Genomic DNA, 21,985 nt, shown 5'->3' with positions numbered 1-21,985 from the left:
TGGAAAGCGTAATGAAGGAGTGGCTGCAAGAGTGCTATGGGAAGCGACCTGGAGGATTCTTTCGCCAAAAAAAAGCATTGCTCGTTTGGACAGCATGAGGGCCTATATCACAGATTCTGTGAAAGCAGCCATTAAGAGCACAAACTCGATTCCAGCTGTGATTCCTGGAGGCACAACGAAGCAACTGCAGCCACTCGACATCAGTGTGAATCGTGCGTTCAAAGTAGCACTACGCGTTCAGTGGGAGGCGTGGATGACGAGCGGCGATAACTCATTCACCAAAACTGATTGCATGCGAAAAGCAAGTTTTGCCCAAGTCTGCCAGTGGATCCTGACAGCGTGGAGAAGTGTCAAAACATCCACGATCACCAACGGATTTCGAAGGGCTGGACTGCTGCGTGATGAAAAGGAGGACACCGCCACGGCCCTTCAGAGGGTGTTCGATTCCGACACTGACAACGAGGAGTTCTTTGATTTTGAAAGCGACAGCGAAGGAGAGACTGAGAGAGTGGATGAAGAAGCCACCCTGAGCCTGTTCGTTTCCGACACGAAGAAGAGGACTCTGGTGGTTTTAGTGCGCAGGAAGAAGACAAAGATGGCGATGAATGACTGTCTTTTCTTCTTGTTAAAGCCGTGTTACTGCACCTTAGCCCAAAAGGTAGGCCGATTATATTTTTCTGGTGTGCTGTAGGTTATTGTTATACAGTACATTTGTTACTCGTTTGAACAGCACAGTACATGTTTCGTACTTGTAATTACCGGTACTTAAAAAAGTTATGCAAATATGTACCGTTAACTTGTTTTTCAAAATGTTAATAAAAGGGATGTGTTCCCAAACAGCCATCTCTTTCCTGCCAATCCCCTTTGTGTATATTCTCTTACATATGGCAATTAAACATTAAAACACCTGCGGCTTTTAGTCCGGTGCGGCTAATGTATGAACAAAACAGGATTTTCCCCTAATTTTAGCAGCTGCCCTGCAGTATACAGAGTCATTCAAACTAGCTGCACCTTTACCAGCTCTGAGAACACTTTAATGATCAATCATTATAAAACATATCAGAGATATTATTCTGAAATGGACCAATCAAACAATGACTACTTTTACTGTCGCTACTTTAAGTACATTTAGATGAGAGTACTTTTCCCCTATAGACATGAAGGCAGTGTCAATTTTTTCAGCTACTTCTTGGCAAGAGATTGGAGAAGTGTTTGACCTAAAATAGTGTAATGTTAATTCCTTTTTCATTCAAAACAGTTACAAAAAAACTGTATTTGTTTGCATTGTGAAGTAGAGCATGATAACCGGATTAGTTAGCTTTACTATTATTACTTTCATTGCCTAAAGTAAACCAAGTGAATCACTTGTAATTTTTATGTTAAAATGTTTGTTTTTCCAATACATTTAAGAGAACACAGTATCGAAAAAACGTTCTCTGATAATGTATGTTCCTCAGAAGATCATTCAGGAGAATTTCTGTGAGAGTTTTCTTCCTCTCCCAAACAAACAGATGAGTAAAACTATTGAAAATACTAAAATAAAGCACTTTCACTTTAGAAATGAGTTATTTTCTCAAGCCATACGGAGCACATACGAGCTAACCACTAACATTTGCTCAGCTTCTTTCTCTAATAACTTTGATGATTTCAATCCATCTTCGGTTTAAGGAGGCATCCACAAAGGTTGATTGATTGATTATCATTACGGCTTCTTCTTGAATGCAAACTCACAACTCAACAGCATATGAAGCATAGATTTTGTGCAGGGATGATATGGTAACGAGTTAAACCCAGTGCCCAGGATTCATGATTGACCACTGGAAGGTGACTCACCTGAAATCCCCCTTGTTGTTGGTGACTCTGTCTGTGGGGCAGTACGGTGCTGACGTCTCCAGAACAACTATCTCCATTTGCAGAGAGGTGTTGCCACGGGAACTGGTAACCAGGCACTCCCAGATGCCACCGAGGCCCAGCTCGATGTTGGAGAGGATGACCTCACTGGAAGAAAAAAGAACAGAGACGTCAAACTGAGTGTGTGGATTACATGTCAGTGTGGTGTGTACACTGAAAAAACTGAAGCGTTGACTTCAATTAAATGTATTATGTGAAAACATGTCACATGACTGTATTAGGTTAGTTGAACGCAATAATATTAAGTCTAAATACAAAATATTAGGTTAAACTTCATATTATTGCTTCAACTAACCTCGTAAAGTTATGTGAAATGTGCTGAGATCCATCCCCTATTTATATCCGTAAAAACAAAGCTGTCTCTGACGTCTGAAGCTCTTTTTGACACCATCTTCATATTTCTGGAGTCATTATGCCGTTTTTGATCAACAGAAATATTTTCTGGCATCACTTTAGTATTTTAAGGGGAAAATCTACATTTTGGTATGAGGGCGCATGCCGGCAGTATGAGGGCGCAGCGCCCCTGTTACCCTGCATTTCCATGTTTACTTTTTTTCAGTCTGTTCAGATGTCCTGAAAATGTTTGGAAAAGGTGCTGGGTCGGGGTTTGTGCTCAGAGTTGAAGATATAGTATATTATGGACTGTCTTTGGGTTAGAACCTGAATAAAGGATGGTTTGGATTATTTTTGGATAAGTACTAAAATTACGCACACATTGGAGTTAGTTAATTCAGTGAGAGCCCCTCATCAGGATGGGACCTCAAAAATGTGTGTCTTTCAAAAAGAATCTAATTTATTCAGAGAGCCTCGTGGATGTACGGGTATGCAGTGGCTAAACATGTTGGCTGTGACTTAAGATGATCATTACTCATGCTTATCTTTCCTACTTTGTCACAGTGATTCCTATCTCAATGGAAAATGCCTGATTAAACAAAGGATGGTAAAACAGTGACAAAGAGCCAATGCAGGCCATTTGCCAAGGCGGCTAATCTTGAGGATTTTACTCCTTATGAAAGAAAAAGGATAAAAGCTGCAGAGATTGCTAAGCAACGGGCATTATCACCATGGTAATACGGCCTCCTTGAGAAGTGCCAACTGTTTTATTTCAAAATACAATCCAGTTGTAGTCAAATATACACATTTCCTTGTGTGCACTTAATGAGCTAATGCCTTTTTTAAATTTAATTATGCCGTGCATGCACATAATATGAGCCACAGTATAGCCACATAATACTGTATGAAGTTTTCAAATAGGACTTAAGGAACAATGCTCCACAGACGGAAAGTATGACAGTTGACATTCAAAATTCCAAGTGACAGGCTGGACAGGAAACTGTAATCATTCAGAGTAAAGATGAGCTGAGCGGCTCTGATGTGGAGGAGCTGTAATCCCAGAAAACGGTTCTCAGAGGATGTGAGCGACAGATTATTCCAAAATATTAAATGTCTTTATTTTGTCTCCTCTCTCTCTCGTATCATTGAAAGAAAAAGACAGTATTTCCAACGTGAGGCCTTTTTATTAGGGCTAATTGTATTAGAATAGCATCAGATGCTTTGGATCCATCTTTCAAAGGGAATGCAACCAAGTGAGTCCTGAATCTTAAATCCGTCCCCTGCTGAGAACCAGTTTCTAAGACCTGGTGGAATCTTGAGTCTCTGTGACTTTGAAATTCTCTTAATCATGCTTTCCAACATTTCAACATGCGCAATGATGCAAGGCCAAATACAAATGCTGGATCGTGTTTCAGTTTATCTGGGATAAGGCCAGATACATAATCGGCACCAAAAACATATGATTAAATTCCTATTACAACCAAAAGAAAACAGAGAATTTGAAAACATTTCAGCTTTTCAGAAAAGGACCAGTGACGTGACAGAGGAGAACCGTATTGTTGACCATGTCTTACAGATGGAAACTTTTAAAACAAAGACCAAAATCAAAATGTCTTTGAGCAGCTCAGGTGGATCCCGGATGTTGCGCTGAGATAGTGCTGGAAGTGTTACAGCAAGCAACTTCCGGGGGGGTTTCATGGTGAAAAAACAATTTCAGCCAATTTAAAGTAGCTCAAAGATACAATGATGCTCGTTTGTATGAAAAAGCGCTGATAGGCTGTCAACATGTCCTCATAGAAACAATAAAGGTCTGTGGTCGTTTCCGTGAAGGTCAACTGTTGTTAGACACAGACCTTATTTCAGGCATCCAAACAAAAACACGTTAAAAAAAAAACAGAAGTGGTAGAATCAAACTATATTCCAGGATTCAGGACTCATGACTGCACCACTCTCTATTACCTGAGAACTTATTGTATTCTGGCTATGTCTCTGGGGATTAATGGTTGTATACCAATCAGAGGGTCAGTGGTTTTATCCAAACCCTGTGGAGTCAACATATCCTTGGTCAAGATAATAAACCCCAAATTGCAAGTGTAAGCAAGTTGTCATTGACAAAAGTGTCAGCTAAATCACATGTAATGTATCAACTGCAAAAGAAGGAATTCTTGCCTCCCCTGCCATTGATTTCTCCCTTTAGGAATTTCAATCATCAGTCCTAAAGAGTGCATTTACACAGAGGCCCTTGCTCTCCTTGTGCCAGAGCCATAAGCTGACCTTTGCTGTTCATGTTTTAGAAGTGTGACAAAACACCACTGTAGGGTGTCATTACCTTGATCTATGTTTAGAGCATTTGGCAAGCTCTCCATGACAACAAAAGTGACGGGCAAATTCACAAAAGATTGTCGTTTGTATGTTTGTAGTTCTCAAACCAATGGGTTGATTGCATCCATTACTGCACTGTCAACAGTAAGTTACCTAGTGGTCATGTCATATTTGCACCAATAAAATATATAGAACTGTATATAGCCTTTTTGTATGCTTGGCTGTATTTCTCTTTGTGTTATGGTAATAATTCATGTCTGTTAAGTGTTCAATGCTTGACACTAATGCCAACACATGAAAGAGAGCCATCATGAAACTCTGCCCGTCAAGTAGCAAATAAACTCTGGGTGCATTGAAACTAATAGAGAGCAAACCTGTGTATGAATAAAATCGGAGTGAAATCACTGTGTGTTTAGGTGAGAGCTTGTCTCCACTGTGGTTTGCAAGAGAAGACAAACTGAAATCTGACAACGCTGTTGACATTCCCCGCTCCAGAGCGGACCCGTGACTTTGCTCCAATGACTTTCAGTGGGCGAGTTATGAAAATGAATAAAATAAATCCTGACTCCATCTTCTGTGTTCCACTAAAGCTCTTTTATCTGATTGCTTTTCTAAAAGGCCCTAAATCAGATTTGAACGCTTGACTGAAATGATGACATTCCCGGCTAGAGAACTCCATGTGTGTTTATGTGTGTTTGTCAGTCTGTCTGGCCATGAAAACATTTGAAGGCTTTGGCATGTGTGCAAGTATGTTTTCAGTTGTCAAAAAAGCTAACAATTTTAAGCATGTCTAATTAGTTTAGAAGGACTTTTGCACCGAGCTATTGACGGATTTCATCAAACTTTTGATACACGATAAAGATCTTACTGGACGAATGAATCTGTCTCCAGCTGTAAGTATTTCCCTAAGTCTTACCTCTCTTTCACTATTCTACCTTTCTATCACTTTCTTCTTTCTTTGTCCAACTCTCAGTTTATAACTATTCCAAAGAACGCCAGTTAGGTTTAAAATGTGGATGGGCTTTACATTCAAACCCTTCTGGCTCAGTCCAGCATCTGCCTGTATGTGCATTGCAATCCATATATATCAAACCACAATGAGGACATGTGCGGTCTGAAACCCTAATTTAACCAGCTACTACAGATTACACATTGTAAGGTAAAAGACAAGAGCAAATCTGCTAGTCTTGTTTAACAGACTCTATTTGCACAGGATGAGTATTACAAAGAGTGACACAGTGATACATATATGACAGTATGAATAGACTCAGAGTCATTAGGTGAATAAGTTAATACATGTGACTACATAAAGAGTTTGTATTGGATGATAGTGCCTGTCTTTCAAGTAAACGCCCAAAATAATTAACTCCTTTCTGAAGCCTTTTCTTGATCCAGAAGTTATCCACATATTTGTTTTAGAAAGACACCAAATGTCACACAGGATAAAGGCATATTTGAGGTGGAATCGAGGAGAAGGAGCTCTTGGTCCCATCGTCCAGTGTGCGTCTATCAAATCTTCTTCTGAATTTCATTGATTTTGTAATTATTTGGGTTAATTAATATAGTATGTGGTGCAGGAATGACTACTAAAATCTGGAAATTAGTTTGCAGTTTACTACTTCCAGTACCTTCTCAAAATCAATGTTTTTTTTGTACGTGTTTGTGGTCATATATCTGAAAGGAAATCTGTGGTTAACTCAAGATAAAGAGATGTTCATGTTCTGTTCTAAGCAAATACACAACAGTAAACACTGCACTGGTGAATGTCTGAAGCTTTTATGTGTCATACAAACAAGTGACTAGATGAGACTACCTAACGTCATCGTGCGAAAAATAAGCCACCTTTAACTTAGAGAGGGTTACGTTAAGTCATGTGACAGTGATGTAGTTTGTTTAAAGCAGGGGTGTCCACACTTTTTCACTGAGGGGCCATACACAGAAAGGCTACTAGAGGTGAGGTATATTGCCTCATAAGTTAACTTGTAAGTTAGCAAAATCAATCAAATGTAGGCAAATTATTCTTGATTTAAAAAAAAGGCTACATCACAGCTCTACATAGGGTTTCCCTTATTTTGTTGGGAGCTCATTCCTTAAAACAGAAGTCTCAGATTGCCTATATTAATGAGAAATATGGAGGGTTTATTTCATGCTTCTTTTGTAAATAGGTGATTCCACTTTTTTTTTTATTAACTAAGACTTGTTTGAAATGTTTTAAGCTTTTATTCACTGAATGTATTCGAAAAGTGGGCTTTTAAACAGAGGAATACTGTGCAGTTTATTTTGACATATATATATGTACATAATTAAGAACAGTATAAGACAAACACACGTTTCAGGTGTGGGCCCTATTCCATTATACATTTAGCATTTGCTGCGGGCCAATTAAAAGTGGGTCACGGGCCACATTTTGTCCCCGTGCTGTAGTTTGGACACCCGTGGTTTAAAGCATTACATTTACTACTGGCGATTTCATTTAGGCCCCAAAGATCATAACAAGTATTATTGTGTTTGTCACAGATCTTATTTTCAACAATATTCCCAAATATGCCTTTGCTTTTTGTTGGGGGAGCCCTTGCAATGCTAACTTCCACTTGTTACAAATAAACATCATCACTGCACGAGTTTTCTATTAGAAGAAAATGTTCTGTAAACAAACTCACTGGTAGGGCTTCCCGTTGTCTGTGCCGCTGGTCACAATGCTGAGGCAAATGTTTTTTTGTTTTGGCTTTAACAATGTTTTCAAAAACCTTTCCAACTGACTATAGACTATAGACTATAGATTTAGCCATTTGAGCATTTAAGAAACTCTACAGACTGCAACAAATTGGAAAAAAAGAGGATAATTTGGAGAGGATCAGTGAGGAAGAAACCGGACATTTGATCTAGAGCAACTTTCACAGGAATGAACGGGGGCCCAGCCTCCAGCCCTGTATCCGTTTCTCATCATACCTCCATGGGTTACATGTTTTCAGTTGCAGAGCTGCTGTCTCACCATGAATAGTCTGCAGAGGGGACAGTTACATCATATCTGAACATGGGCCAAGTGTCTGAATGCTGGGAAACACACAGGGAAATACCCCCCTTCCCCACCCGTCACATACACACCCAACCGCCCACCTCTGGTACTCCCCCCCCCCCCCTTCCCCCAGTCTCCCAGCACCTGCCTAAAAAAAATGGAAAACATCACTAATGACGGCAAATTCAGCTGCATCGGATCCAACATCCCTGTGAAATGCTGCACCCAAACACTACAAGCAGAACAGAGGAAACGATCCAACTCAGTCAAAAAAGAAGAAAAAAAAGGTCATCCTGACGTTATAATCACAATTAAAAATGGCTCTGGTATGTGGAAATCAGTAGGGCAGGGGAACACATACAGCCATGCAACAAAGCCCTGACCTACATCCACAGTTACACTGCACAATGGTGGAGCAGATCCCCAAGGGCTCATTAGGACCATGTACGCTCACACGCTGATATTTAACAATTTATTTACATAATGCTGCTTAAAAACTGTAAACTCTCAATCTGTCCCTCTGCTTAACGACCGTTTCGAATGAAGGAACGTTTTTTTAGGCGAGCTCGCCGATCCCGGGTTGGTGGATTTGAGTTTTATCGGAATTCAGAATCGAATTCCTTTATGTTTCCCGTAACGGGGAAATATACATTATTACAACAGCAGAGACTGCAGATAAAGAAAAGAGAATAGACATTAAGAAGTAAAAAATACCTACGAATGCATACATTATTATTGGTAAAAACACATAACGTGAATAGCAGGAGGGTGTATTCCGCCTTTTGTGCATTACAAATTGGACATGTTAACGCCAATTGGAGTACTACAGGTGCATGCTCAAAATGCATTAAGATACACACACAGAGGGCGTACTATATTTAACTCTGATACTATTCCCATTGGAGCAGCATCCATATCAAATAAGCTCCTTGTGCTTACCCTATCTATGACTCTACACGGTGCATTATGTAGAGTGTTTAGATTTTACATTTCCCTGTTAAACCTACATTAATCTCATGTACCTAAGAGCTTTTAATGTGTGTTCATTGAGTGGAACTGGCAAGCAGTTAAGTGATGAACCCACAGGTAGAATTCTATATACTGTATGTTGACGTAATTAAATTAAGTCTCTGTTGCAACACGCTTGTAACCTCATTCAGATGCCTGCCTACCTGCCTCAGCACATTTGACTCAATATGCTGCTGTTATTGGGCAACAAACAGGGCTCTTTGTTCACGTAAATGGGGCTTTTATTTATCTCATTCAATTCTCTCATATGCCATATCTTATTTGCTTTTCTCATGACATGTCTTAAATATTGTTGGAAATCAAATTTTTCTAGATTTTAGTTATGTTTCCACTTCGAAACTTGACACTTTATCTTATTGTTGTCTTATTCTGTTAATGTTATTTCATCTCTTTAATTTTCATGTCAACAGTTGTACTCTTACTGTACATGCTAACCCTAACTATGCGGAAGTCGGCGTGGTTTAATACTGGGTTGGAAAAACACTACACAGGACACAACCTGTCAGCAGACCTAAATCCTTGGGTATTTAATTTTCGACGGCGGGCACAAGGTTAAAAATAATTGGTGGCATGGGCAAATCAGTTTATTGAGCATGCTGATAATTATAAGCGTGCATCTTTATGCAGGGTTTTGTCTAAACTGGGTAAAAGGGGCTCTGCGCCCTCTTACTGTCGGCGTGCGTCAGCTTTGTTTTTCAGAGAATAAATAGGGGATGGACGTCCGCTGGGTCTGCCGGTGGACGAGTGGCAGGCAGCAGGCTGACACTAAAACTGTGATTTATGAATAACATTGTTTCTTTTACTCTCCTTTTTTCTGTAGAGGAAGTAAAGAAACCGTAACTCTTGATTTATTTGTAATTTGAAGTGCAATATATGACTCAGCAGCTCTAAGACATGAAGAAACTGTTATTTTCCACTTCGATCTAATGCAGTATTTTAAACAGAAATGGGCGAGGACGTAATTTGGGGCGGAAGGGACGTTAGGGCCCTCTAACTATATTCTTCTAGAACAAAAACCTGTTTATTTACATACGAGTCTGGAAGTTCACAGATCTGAAAACAACATAGCTGCAGACCTATATTTGCATTTAATATTAGCATCCCAGCAGGGCTGCACACTAAGAAATTAAAGCATTATTTACTGGTGCATCCCCAATATGTTTGGCCTGGTTTAAGCCCAGCAGAGTTATATGCTAGAAATAACATAAACATTGGAGCTACACGGACCTCTGTAGTTGGGTCCCGGGGGGACTCACACCCGGGAATTTTGATAAACTAACTCTAATCTGAAGCTTTTTTTTTACAGTTCTTGCATTATTTACAAGCAGAGAACATGTGTCAATCATCCCAAAAAGTTATGGTGTAACTTTACCTCAAACACGCATGTTTATTTTGAAGATTCAATTTGAATTCTGATGTCAAATATTCACGCTCTGCCTCATCTATTCCTCTTTATGTGACACTCAGGGCAGACCACCAATTCTGTGTGTGTGGGAGAGAAACACAGGGATTTGAGCCTTTGTAGACCATTTGCATGCACTAAAACCTAAATAACACACTACAGGGAAGGGGAAACCCCGGAAAGCAGAATAGGACACAGGGCCAGCCAATTACGCTGGGTCTGTTGCTGATCAAAACATTTAATTGTACCGTTGAGTCTGTGCTAACTCACATTTTACAAATAAACGTAATAATTGAACAGAAATTAATTCAAGAGGGAAATGAGGGAAAGCACAAAAGTCAGGAATTGTAAGACAGGACTGTATAAGACTGCCTAGAGAGATGTGAGTAAAATCTGAAGGAAGAAACTCTTAAGAAATGATGTTTGCTGTCAGAAGCAGAGTTCTTGATTTTAGAGACATGTGAAAAGGAGCATTAGAGGGATAACCAGCCGAGACAGGGAGCAAGAGGCAGAGATAGACGTTTTCCTTTGCCTTCAGTAATACTTCCAAAACCTGCTCCTTCATTTTGTGCAAGATTAGCCTGATTAAAAATGGAGAGGATTAAGCAGGATACATCCAGAGTGTCTGCTTTAGCTAGCTACAGGGCTGTAAAATGTTTGATTAATGAAACATGAATCACAGGCTTGTCCCGCTGCTGCCGCTGGTATCGCTAATACCGGGAGTTTGGCTTGACACCATTACTCAGCAGGAGTTTGGCCCACATCGCCGAAGCGTCAGGCCTCGTGGGGCCCCGGTTGGATTTTTTCTGCTGCTCTCACTGTGAGCTCAGCAAACAGATCAGCTTATCGGCCCACCTGTGCCAGCAAAACAAAATTGCTATAATGAGACAGCACAGTGTGAGACACAAGACAACGAGACACAGTTTGTCATCATGTTCGCCTAAAGCAAGAATGAGCAGAATTCACCTGCACAGAGGTCACTTCGCTGGCATTTCTGCTCACGTTGCTGCAGCACAGTGCAACAAATCCAGTCAAGGGTATAAGCCACACGCTAAATCCTGTGTATTCAGTCTTTCCTCTCTGATGGGGCATGCAGTGTGAAGCTGGCTGACTCGGAGGACGCCTATCCAAGGTGAACGACATCAACACAGGTCTCACATCTCACGCCTTTTCATTACTATTTTCTAATTAATGTATTATATGAATTGACTATCAGCATTATTCCTGCACAATAGTCAATAACTCAATTCAACTTTTTCTATTATGTGTTTTTGTTTTTTTTGCTAGTTCATGTTCGAAAAGTGTATTATGTTCCTTGTAAAGAAAACATGTTGTTCTTGCATTTGTCCAAAATGTTTATGAATTTAACGGTACAAGTAAAATGTTTACTTACGTATAGATGTCGCAATTTTAAAAAGCTTTGGCAATACTGCATGTCATTATGTTCATGCTAATCAAGCTATTTGAATTGAATTGATAATGTAAATGTCACGGCCACATGCTAACAACTTGACTCCCAATATTAATTTATAATTATTTAATTGACTTAAAAATGATCGTAGTGCTGTCATGATCCTTGTTCCGTGTCGGTCATGTCTTTGTGTCGTTTCCTGTTTTATTTTGAAATGTTTTCCCCTCTTGTGTCATGTTAAGCTTCACTTCCTGTCTGCGTTTCCCTCCTGTGCCTGATTGCGTCATTGTGTTCACCTGTTGCCCCTGTGTTTCTCCTCCCCCTTCCAGCTGTCTCTCGTCTTGTGATTACCCTTGTGTATTTAGTCCCCGTTTCCCTTTTGTCTGGTGTTCGGTCGTCGTCATTTCTTCCCTGATCTTGTCCATGATACCTGCCTGTTCCTGTCACCCTTCATGTCTGGAGCTAAGTGTTTTTCATGTCCTGTGTTCCCCTTGCTTTGTGTTTTCATCAACAGCTTTTGAATAAAGCTCGCTTTTTGTTTTTGACCCTTACCTGCATCACCTTGATTTACTGCACTTGGGTCCTGTTTCCCCAACCCTGACAAGTGCTTCCGCAAAAAAAAAAAAAGAAACGGCTGGAACTGCGACAACAACAATGTGACTAAAAATGACGGCAGCTCAGCTCTTTTGTGTAACAGTTTGTTCACATTTTCTGTTCCAGTTACAACTCCTAAAACACTGCCATACCGTGTCGGTGTTAACTTCTTGCCCGTCTTCCCCTGTTGATTTCTCTGAGATCCAGCGCTCTGTCTTTTAACCTCTTTCTGTCTCTGCCTTGATCCTCCTTAGCAGCGGTCATTATTTAGCTGAGCAGCTGTGTGTTATCGAGTATTACAAACCTCTCAGGTTCAAATTGACCAATCAAAATAGAGTACTCAACTATGCCATAATAAGGGATAATGTGCTTGTCCTGCTTATTACATGGCCACATACCAACTCACCTAACAACTTGACTCCCAATCTGAATTGAAAATGAGTTTATTTACTTAAAAATGATCGTATTACTACTGCAAAAAAACAAAAAAATAACTCCACTGCGTACCAACGGGTGGAACTGCGACAACAACAACTTGACCTAAAATGACGGCAGCACTGATCAATGTTGACTGTAACTGTCAAAGTCTGTTCCAGTAACAAGTACCTTAACATTGCCAGAGCCCACACCGGTGTTCCTGCGTTACTTCTTTTCTGTCTTATTCTACTGTTCCCTTTAGTGTTTACATCCTGTCTGTCTTCTGGGGATTTCTGACTCTTCCCTTCTCTCCCTTGATACTCCTTAGCAGTGGTGTGTTATCAAGGACTAATAACCTCTGAAAGTTCCAAATCAGAATCGTGTATTTAACAAATAATGATTGATATATCATCCACTGAGGCTAAACGAGCATTAAACATCTGGCATGTCAAAGGACAAACATAAGTGAAGGGGATTTTTTTGTCTAAATGAGTGAAATCACTGTAATTTCCCCCCCCCGCCGCCCACCCCCACACGTGTCTCTCAACGATGAAAATTAAGATAGAGCCGATGGTGAAGTTGAGCACAGGCACTGCACATTGTTTTTGTTGGACCGAGCTGCGATACACAATCATCAGCTATGGAAATGATGTCTGCTACTTGCAGGCTTTCAACAGGAGAGGGGACCTTAGAGTGCCAAGAACAACATGACCCAAATGGGTTCCACTTGGGGGGAGAAAATGGCATAATGTGCATATAAGAGGAAAGCGGTGGGTAATTGAAAGTGGGCTTTAATCAGAATGTAAGCAATGATAAATTCATTACGTTCCATTGGGACCCTGGCCCACATTTTTTGGGAGGGATTTGTGGAGGGTGTACACCCTAGGATAGTTTGCGTTGACTGGAGAACCAAAAGGGTTGAAACAGGACTGATGTCACCAGTCAGTACGCAGCCAACCTAAAGGGACAGTTGCATAAGGATAAGAAGAAGGTTATTCGTACATCCTTGGGTGGAAATATAGAGGCTGAATGGAAGTTTTAGGGGATTGGCGTTGGGTGGATATTGCAATCAAACGGCAATATTTGGTTCTGCAAAAAATGCCAATGCTGAAATGCCTTAAGCCTTCATTGTCTGTACAAGTTAGTAGAGGGCATCATTACTGTTTGCAACAAAAGTCCATTTGTATAAAGGTCTACGAAAAAAATGGCCCTTCTTCACACTTAATGTATTACTTCCTGTTAACGATAAAGCAAAGCTGTGTATGTGTGGCTGCTTTGTTATTGAAAAAATGCTATGTTTTTGTATTGCAACTTTCATAGTGTGTTTGTCAGGAGCCCAAAAATGTCCATTCCACTGCTACACCATATTGTGTCTTGATCCAAAAACACTAGCTGGTGACGTCTAAAAGGCCAATCTCAAAGATTCAAAACAGTAGTCAAAAACCAGTGGGTCATGGTGACTACATCCACTTCTTATAGAGTGGTGCAGTAATTATGTATTTTTGTAGGCTGATCCAGAAGTTGGCATTGCACCCTGAACAAAAAGCCAATGGAATGTTTCCACTCGATTGTATTATCTTGCAGAAAATAAGTTCTGTGGTAAACACACCTTTACTATACTTAAAACGTTTCTTCAGCAAGATCATTTCCAAATATTAAAACTACGAACGTTTTTTTTGGGGCTGTAACAACATCACGGTCGCTTGGAGAGCGTCCCCACCGCTAAGGTAAACATGTAATTGTGTCAACGTGATGACTTTTACTCGTTCATTTAGTCACTTGTTGGCAAACTACGTTTTTATGACACAGAAGCTTCGGAGCTTCTTTGTCGTAGAACAAAACGCGGATATCTCTCCAGCTTGTGTTAACCACACACCTTATATTAGGCAGCTAACCACAAACAAGAAATGGCAATATTCAAACTTATTTGCCAGATTTTTACATTGATCCTGCATCACTCGTGTTGTTAAAATGATGTGTTAAAAAACAACACCAGTCAGTTCACAGCCAACATTAGGGGACAGTAGCAAAGGGAATCATTTATCTAAAGGGTTAAAGTACGCAGCCAGAGACTTTAAGGCTACATTTCACTACTGTTGAATTATCTCAGTGTGTTTTATTGTCCACTATAGATCTAATTTTAAATCATAGGTATGACATGTAAATGGTAAATGGACTGTACTTTTATAGCACTTTATCGGGTTATTTTGACCCCTCAAAGCGCTTCACATACTACATGTCATTAACCCTTTCACACCTCATTCATACAGAGCAGTACCAATTACTCTTGGAAGCTAACATTCACACACATTCATACACCGTCGGCCATGCCATCGGAAGAAATGTAGAGTGAGGTATCTTGCCCAGGATACATCGACATGTTGACTGCACAGGCTGGGATCAGACCAGGTACTTTTGTTTGTTGTAGTCTTTGTTGATTTCACCCTCTCGGTGTGCCAAAGAATTCTACACACACATTCATTAAAAGTTGCTATAACATAGCATAAAAACACAGCATGATTAATAAAAAGTTCTGCATATACACTGTTACCTACACTTGCATCATTTTTTTTGTCAGTAATTTTAAAATCTAACATTCACATATCTTAACCTCTGCCAAGGAAGTTGTTTTCAATTTGTATCCGTCTGTTTTCTCCGCAGGATATAAAGAAAAAAAATGATAGGCAATAAGAAGTGAATGTCAAAGTATTGCACTGGCTCCACCAATTGATAAATACCTCAAAGAAATGCCAGAAACATTGATACTGAGACATACAGATCACTAACAATTCTCTCTCTGCGCTGTAATCCAATCATTTAAAGCGGTGCTTCCACCATAGGGATCTCTGTGAATGTCAAACAGTGAGCTCGTAAATAATGAAAGACAACATATTGATACTTTATGGCATTCGCAGTCAGGGGAACAGAATACCTTCCCAGAAATGGAGCGGAAAAGACGCTGGCACTACTGTTGCCAAATAACCTACACAACAAGAAGCGTGCTGGCCCTGTGGACACGGGGATACATATTTCTGTCAGCACTCCATCAATATTTATGTTAGAGAGGTAGAGTCAGAGCAGGCAGCAGTTAAACTAATCAGCTCCTGCGCCCGAGCCCTGTTGCCACGACGTTACATCAAATGCATTTACGTTAATTTAACCCTCCTGTCGTGTTCGTTTCTTCCCACCTTACTTTGGTGTTCCTGTCTGTTTTAACTGCTCTTGCAATAACAAAAATACATGTATTTATTTACATGTATTTAACACCCTTTTAAGATGTGAACAGTGTCTCTCAATAGACACTGAAAATGTATTCCAGAATTAACATGCTGTCCATTTGTGGGTGAACTATCTGAAGGATTTACATAATCTAGGGTTACCCAGTCATTTCCTATGGCGGTCATTTTTGATCGGAACACCATATTAGTTGACTAATACCCCTTTCCCACCAAACCAGTTCCAGTTCTTGCTCGGTGCTAGTGCTTTTCTGGTTCCGAACTGGTTCTTCTTTTTAGCCCCAGTTGTGTGCCCACCACCCAGAGCCCGACTGGTGCTAGGTCATGACATCCCCATTTACGTAGCAGATTTTCTCGCCAACGTCGCTCACAACAACAACAGAGGACTGCTTCGGGTCGATGCTAGTGTTGCTTTTAATTAGATTAGATCTCCAAGGTTTTACTTGTCTCCAGAGTGCCGCGGTTCATTGTTTATTAAGGTGGTTCAGCGGCATTTACCGCCCGCTGCAGTACTGCTCGTTCACCGGCATTTAGACTACCGTTAACTCACAGCAGCGGCCGCTGGAAAGTATTCACTGTCTCACTGTCACACAAGCAGCAGATGCATACCCCCCCATGCCCAGAATTGTATGTGCTTCAGTCTGAATGGACAGTGTTGGCATCATTACGCCGTTTTTAAAGTTTCTCTTGTATTAGATGGGGGATATTAGCATAGCAACGGTGAGAATAATCAACATATCAAATGTTAGTATGTGCTAATTATGTAATTTGCCTAGCTAAAGAAGTGTTGCGCAATGTTATTTGACAACTGAAGATCTGATTGGAGCAGCAATGCGTTAAGAGACGTTGACACGCCTATGCGCCAACCAGGGGCCAATACCCCCTGCCAACCAATGGGAGAAGACTACACCTCCAAGCAGGATTGTAAACAACGTGGCTTATTTCTGTGGATCTGTGAGAGGGGAACTACTTAAATGTGGTCTGTGGAACAGTGAAACAGGAAGGGACCTTCCGGCCGAGTTCCTTTGTAGACTTATCATATCATCAATCATTGTATAAATGGGCGAGAAGCTTCCTGGATTATTTTCGGCTACTCCTTCAGATTCAGGAATACTCAACACAATTGAAACTAATCCGACTATATTGACTACCTGTTGCTATCCTATTCGTGGCATAAGCCGTTTTCTACAGGCATATTTTACTGCTGTATTTTTCATTATGAGTTTACTTGTGATAGTCGGACATGGCAACTTGTGTAGCCCATGTATTGATTCCATTCAATAGCTGCTATAATACAAAACAACAGGAAAGCATCTGCCTGCTCTTCACAATGATCAATAACAGCGGACAGATGGTCATTAAAGCATAGTAAAAATAAACAGCATCACACTAAGCCTGGTTAGTGTTGGCTGACTTTATAAAGTGTGTGGTTGCATTCTAGTCACTTTGCTCAGCGCTACTGCTTGTTACAACTTTTATTTGCTGTACTGCCATGAACTGTTATTGGCCAGGTTAAACTCGCCCCCCTCCACCTGTGCTTAATCTGGCACTAGGTCCAAACTGGCCCTGGAACTGCTTTGGTGGGAAAGGGGCATATACCACTCTTCAATGAAAGTGGTGATCACATGTGAAGGATATCATAAGGGCTTGAGGCAATCAAATCTAAAACACAATATGTATCATTGATGAAAGTAGTGAAAACCATCAGATTTTACCCAAACTCGACAGGAGGGTTAAAAAAAAAAAAGAAAGACGGGAAGAGGATGGAGGCTTGCTGTTCCATCTTCTATCAAAAAACCTGTGCGGAAACAGTGCTGCCAGTCTACTTTATCGCCGCAATTAAGATTCAACATCTGTTCCTCTTTGCATGTGATCAGCTAGCGCCGGCGCTGGGGGTGGGGGGGAGGGCGGCTGTATGACCAACCTCTAGAGATGAGCCATAGATTGCTCTGAGGTGCTGGCACGCCGCCAAGCCATTGCTGTCTTGCCCTTTCAGATCCTTATCAAGGGCACCAATAACAAAAGGTAAATCACAGCTCGTATGAGTGAGGGAGGGATACAGAGAGGGACCACTGTGTTTGTGTATGCTGCATCTGTGTCCGTGTGTACTTACAGTGACCTCTGTGAGCATTTGTATAGACAAACATCTGTGATCTGCTTTGTTTGCAAATACATTTTCCTCAGGAAAAAAAGATGGTTTTCTGTTAGGTTTGTCTGTCTGAAATTCTGTTTTTCACTCTGATGTTATTTACATTGCACAGGTATATAGGACACACATACTATATCATGACCTATGAACACGTGCTTTAGTGGAGAGTCCAGCTACCAGTTCACACTGTATTTAGTCTAATCCGGATTTTAAAAATCAGCGACCTTTCGGTTCCCAAGCCAAGTCCATACTGACTGACACTACTGCCTCACCATCATTCGGCGGATACACAAATTCACTCCACTTTCTTTAACTTTGAATGATGGGAAAGACAGGGCATGTGTGCCATATAAGGGCGTGTCTGAATATTTGAAAAAGATCATTCCAAACTGCAAACATCTCAATTCAGTTCTGAAACAGAAAAAAAACCCACATATTTTTAGTGTCCATGTTTCCGTATTACTTAAAGCTTAATGGAGTGGTGCAGGGATGACATATTTTTGTAGACTGATCCAAATGTTAGCAACAAAGGGCTCCCTCAAAAAAAAAAGCAATGGGATTTTCCATTGGATTTCGGTATAGTGCCAAAATTACAGGGCAAAAAAACGATTCATGATACTTCACATTTGCTCAGCAGGATAACCTCCAAATATTAACACCGCTTTGTGATATTTTAAGCAAAAATTATATTAGAAATCTAACAATGGCTATAAACGACCTACAGCTGCGGAGAAAGCTAAGAGACCACTTCACTATTATCATTTTCTCTCTGGTTTTATAATTTACAGGTATGTCTTTGAGTTAAATGATATTTTAAAAGTATTATTGTATATTCTATAAACTACTGACGATATTTCTCTGTGTTGGAATTTAACAGACACTGGAATGGCTGCCATACATGTAGAGATAAAGATTCAAGAAACATGTGGAGTGTGTCACGGTCGCATGGCCGCATATCACCACTGCTAAGCTAATGCACTTTTTTCATGAAACATAGCAGCTTTAGACATTTGGAGTTTTTAAAAGTAAAATGAAGACCTATCTTTTTAATTTTGCTTTTAATTTGGGGTTATTTGAGTTGTATCACTGTTCATGTTTTATGGTTCTGTGATATAACTCTTTCTGTTGTTTTATAACTTGTTGTTGATTATGTTTCTCCGTCTTTATTTGTATCTGTAAAGCACTTTGGGCTGCATCTTGCATGAAATGTGCTATAGATATATTATTTACTAACATATTTTATATGAGTAAGTACATAAGTTATTTCTGGGTTTTATGACTCATTTGACCAGTAAAGTAGCTCTCAGCTAACATTCCCCCATCCATCCTCGCCTTGCTTTCCTCCCTCCTCCTCTGCATGTACCTTGTGATCAGGCAGCAATCGTGAATCAGTGTGTCCTCCACGTAGACGCCCCGGTCCTCATGTGTGGTCACCATGCGGCGGTTGTGACGCCATCGCAGCTCCACCGAAGGGTCCAGGTAGGATGCCGTGCACTGCAGGGGAAGTCGATCTCCACGGAAAACCACCTGTCTCTGGGAAGGGATAAGCTGGAAGAGGGGCATCTCCAGAGGTCCATCTGGAAGAGGAGAACAGAAAACTGAAATATTGGCGCGTAAACTTTCCAGTTTCCCTTCCATGGGAGGGAGAGAGGCAGAGGTCATTCATAACACCTTGGGAGAGTTATGAAGAATTTTAGGGTATCAGTTTGATATTGCAAGCAAATGGCCAAAAGCCAATGCAAAAATGTCTTAAAGGTCCCCTATTATGTAGAATGCACTTTTTGCTGTCTTTTATACATAAATATGTGTCCCTGGTGTGTAAGAAGACTCAAAGTGTCAGAAAAATACAACCTTCTCTCTATTCCTACCACATCTCTAAAAATGGGGGTACAAACAAGCTGATCCAGATTTGCTGCCGATGTGACGTTATATCGGAAATGTGGGCTGGCTTTACATTGAACTCCAGGCAACGTCCCGCCCACGTCCACTCCTATCGTCCCCACATACAGTCTGGGAGCTAAATCCCCTATAGCTGTGTGCATGTACAGCAGGAGGTCAGAGTAAAGTTGATATATTACACATATCATGTCACTGTTCTAGTGGTAAACTGGAGGAAGAACAAGCTATGTGCTGTATCAGAAACAATGCGCCATGTGTTTAGGAAATCATATGGTCTGTGTTTACATTAGCAAGCATTGCTAACCCTCAGAGCTAACGCTGTACAAGTAAAAGGTCCTGTCCTTGTGGTAAACCCAGCGAGAGGGAAACGTTTGAGCTCCACACTGTTTCAGAAATAATGCTTTGTGGGGTTTGCAACATAATATGGCGTTTAATCACGGCAGCGTTTAGCTGAGTTTCTCCCGGTAGAAACCCTTCTCTTCGCAGAGCTCACCGCTTGCATGCAGACGCTCCAAAGGGGAGTGGCCAGCAGCAGCTCAAATCCACTCAAAGCCTCAGACCCATAATCAGCACTTCAGGAACAGGGCTGAAATAGAGGAGGATGACGCATGCTACGATGGGTGATATGTTTGGTATTTTGAGCTAAACACATGTTTTGAATAGATATGGCCCTATTTTGCTCAAATATAGTATAATACGGGACCTTTAAGCCTGCATTCTCTGTAATGGCCAGCAGAGTTGAATAAAAGTCTATGAGAGAATTACCTTAATCTCACATAATTTGTTACCTTCTGTTGAAAATAAAACTTTACTTTAAACTGCCTGTTATAGCTGAGCTTCATGCCTGTCTTTCATATGGTGCGGCAAATTAGTGGAGAAATTGTGTTTAGGCTTCATGAACTAATAAACTGACAATAGATGACAATGTATCCATATATAACGTATATTTACATTTGTTTATGCATTAAATAAACAGTTTTGATCTTGCAATGCATCCTGGTATGACTAATTGACCAAGGTCAGCCTTATACGGAATGAAGTGACTGGATTCATAAAGAGGTGCGCAGTTTGGAAACAGACAGACGATTTTGTGACCGTGTTTAATGATTTGCACTCTTTAAATATGCCATCTAGGCTCAGAAACAGAAGAGAAGAAGCCCTTAAGAGAGAGGAAAAATGATCCGTTTGAGCATCATGAGTGAATAACATTTATTTTCAGTGCATTTAAAATGTCTTGTTAGCATTCAATTGCTACATCATCTTGTAGCTGGTTCCAAAAAACCTAGAAGGCATCCAAACTGTAGTTCATAAACCAATGAGTGACTACATTCTCTTCTCATGTACAGCATATACTGAAGAGTTGTTCAAATCTACGATTGTGGAATTGCATGAATGATTGTTATCAAGCCTTCAAACACAAACCCTCTCTTACCCCATGCACCAACATATACAGTATATATACTGTATATATATAAGCATGCCTCATTGATATCGTCAATACACACACACACACACACACACACACGCTGTCAAGGTCACATTCCTCCCCCTTCATTCACACGTGTTGTTGCTGCTGTTGCTGTGCGAGATAAACAGCAGCTGATGAGAAGAACAGCCATTAGATCTCCCCTGGACTCTCCTTGACTCTAACATGTTCACAATGGATACCTTCCAGTGATAGGATTACGTACCTCGCAGCTGGCTAAGACCTCAAGCCTTTTTTTTTTTGCCGGAAAATATAACTACGTGGGGAGTAAAAGAGAGTGCCAGTATTTTTTTTTTTTTAAACCCTCAGGACCTGATTGATCTAATCATACTGCAGACACACAACGTATAAGACAATGGCTCTAATCATGATGAACATATTACGATGTATAAGTGTTGCCTGGCCGTGTATTTTCTCCGGAATTACTCGAGTGCCTTAGCAGATCACTGTACCGCCTCGGGAATTCTTTCCAAGCGCGTTCTTTTAGACAAGACATTTCCTTGGCCACGCTCCAAAGAGCACCGTAAGCAAGCGCTTTGCCTTCACTTGTATTCCAATCAATTGTGGATGTAGCTGCTGACAGGCAATTTGATATATGGGTCATAACGTCTTTTATTGCTCCATGCATTGGGTTAAAAAAAGACATCACTGAAAGATCCGTGTCAGGTGATGTGGCTGAATGTCTCCACCTTACAACTCAACATTTCCCCTGTGCAAAAAATAAAACAATGGCTATTAACACATGCAAAGCTTGGACCTCAGCTTTTGCACATTAGATTT

General features: G+C 40.6%; 1 protein-coding gene across 1 annotated transcript in view; it reads right to left on the bottom strand.

Moving 5' to 3' along the window:
• LOC134858530 (adhesion G protein-coupled receptor A3) overlaps positions 1-21,985 on the bottom strand; it is a 231,850-nt gene that overhangs the window by 160,831 nt on the left and 49,034 nt on the right. Inside the window, exons 7-8 of the mRNA XM_063874486.1 lie at positions 19,184-19,397; positions 1,834-1,998 (exon numbers count right to left, since the gene is read on the bottom strand). Coding sequence (XP_063730556.1) covers positions 1,834-1,998; positions 19,184-19,397 — 379 coding nt within the window. The remainder of the gene's footprint in view (positions 1-1,833; positions 1,999-19,183; positions 19,398-21,985) is intronic.

This window comes from Eleginops maclovinus, chromosome 22 (assembly GCF_036324505.1).
Source record: "Eleginops maclovinus isolate JMC-PN-2008 ecotype Puerto Natales chromosome 22, JC_Emac_rtc_rv5, whole genome shotgun sequence".
NCBI classification, from domain to species: domain Eukaryota; kingdom Metazoa; phylum Chordata; class Actinopteri; order Perciformes; family Eleginopidae; genus Eleginops; species Eleginops maclovinus.
Note: the sequence above shows the minus strand (reverse complement) of the source record. Positions and strands in the feature narration are given on the sequence as shown.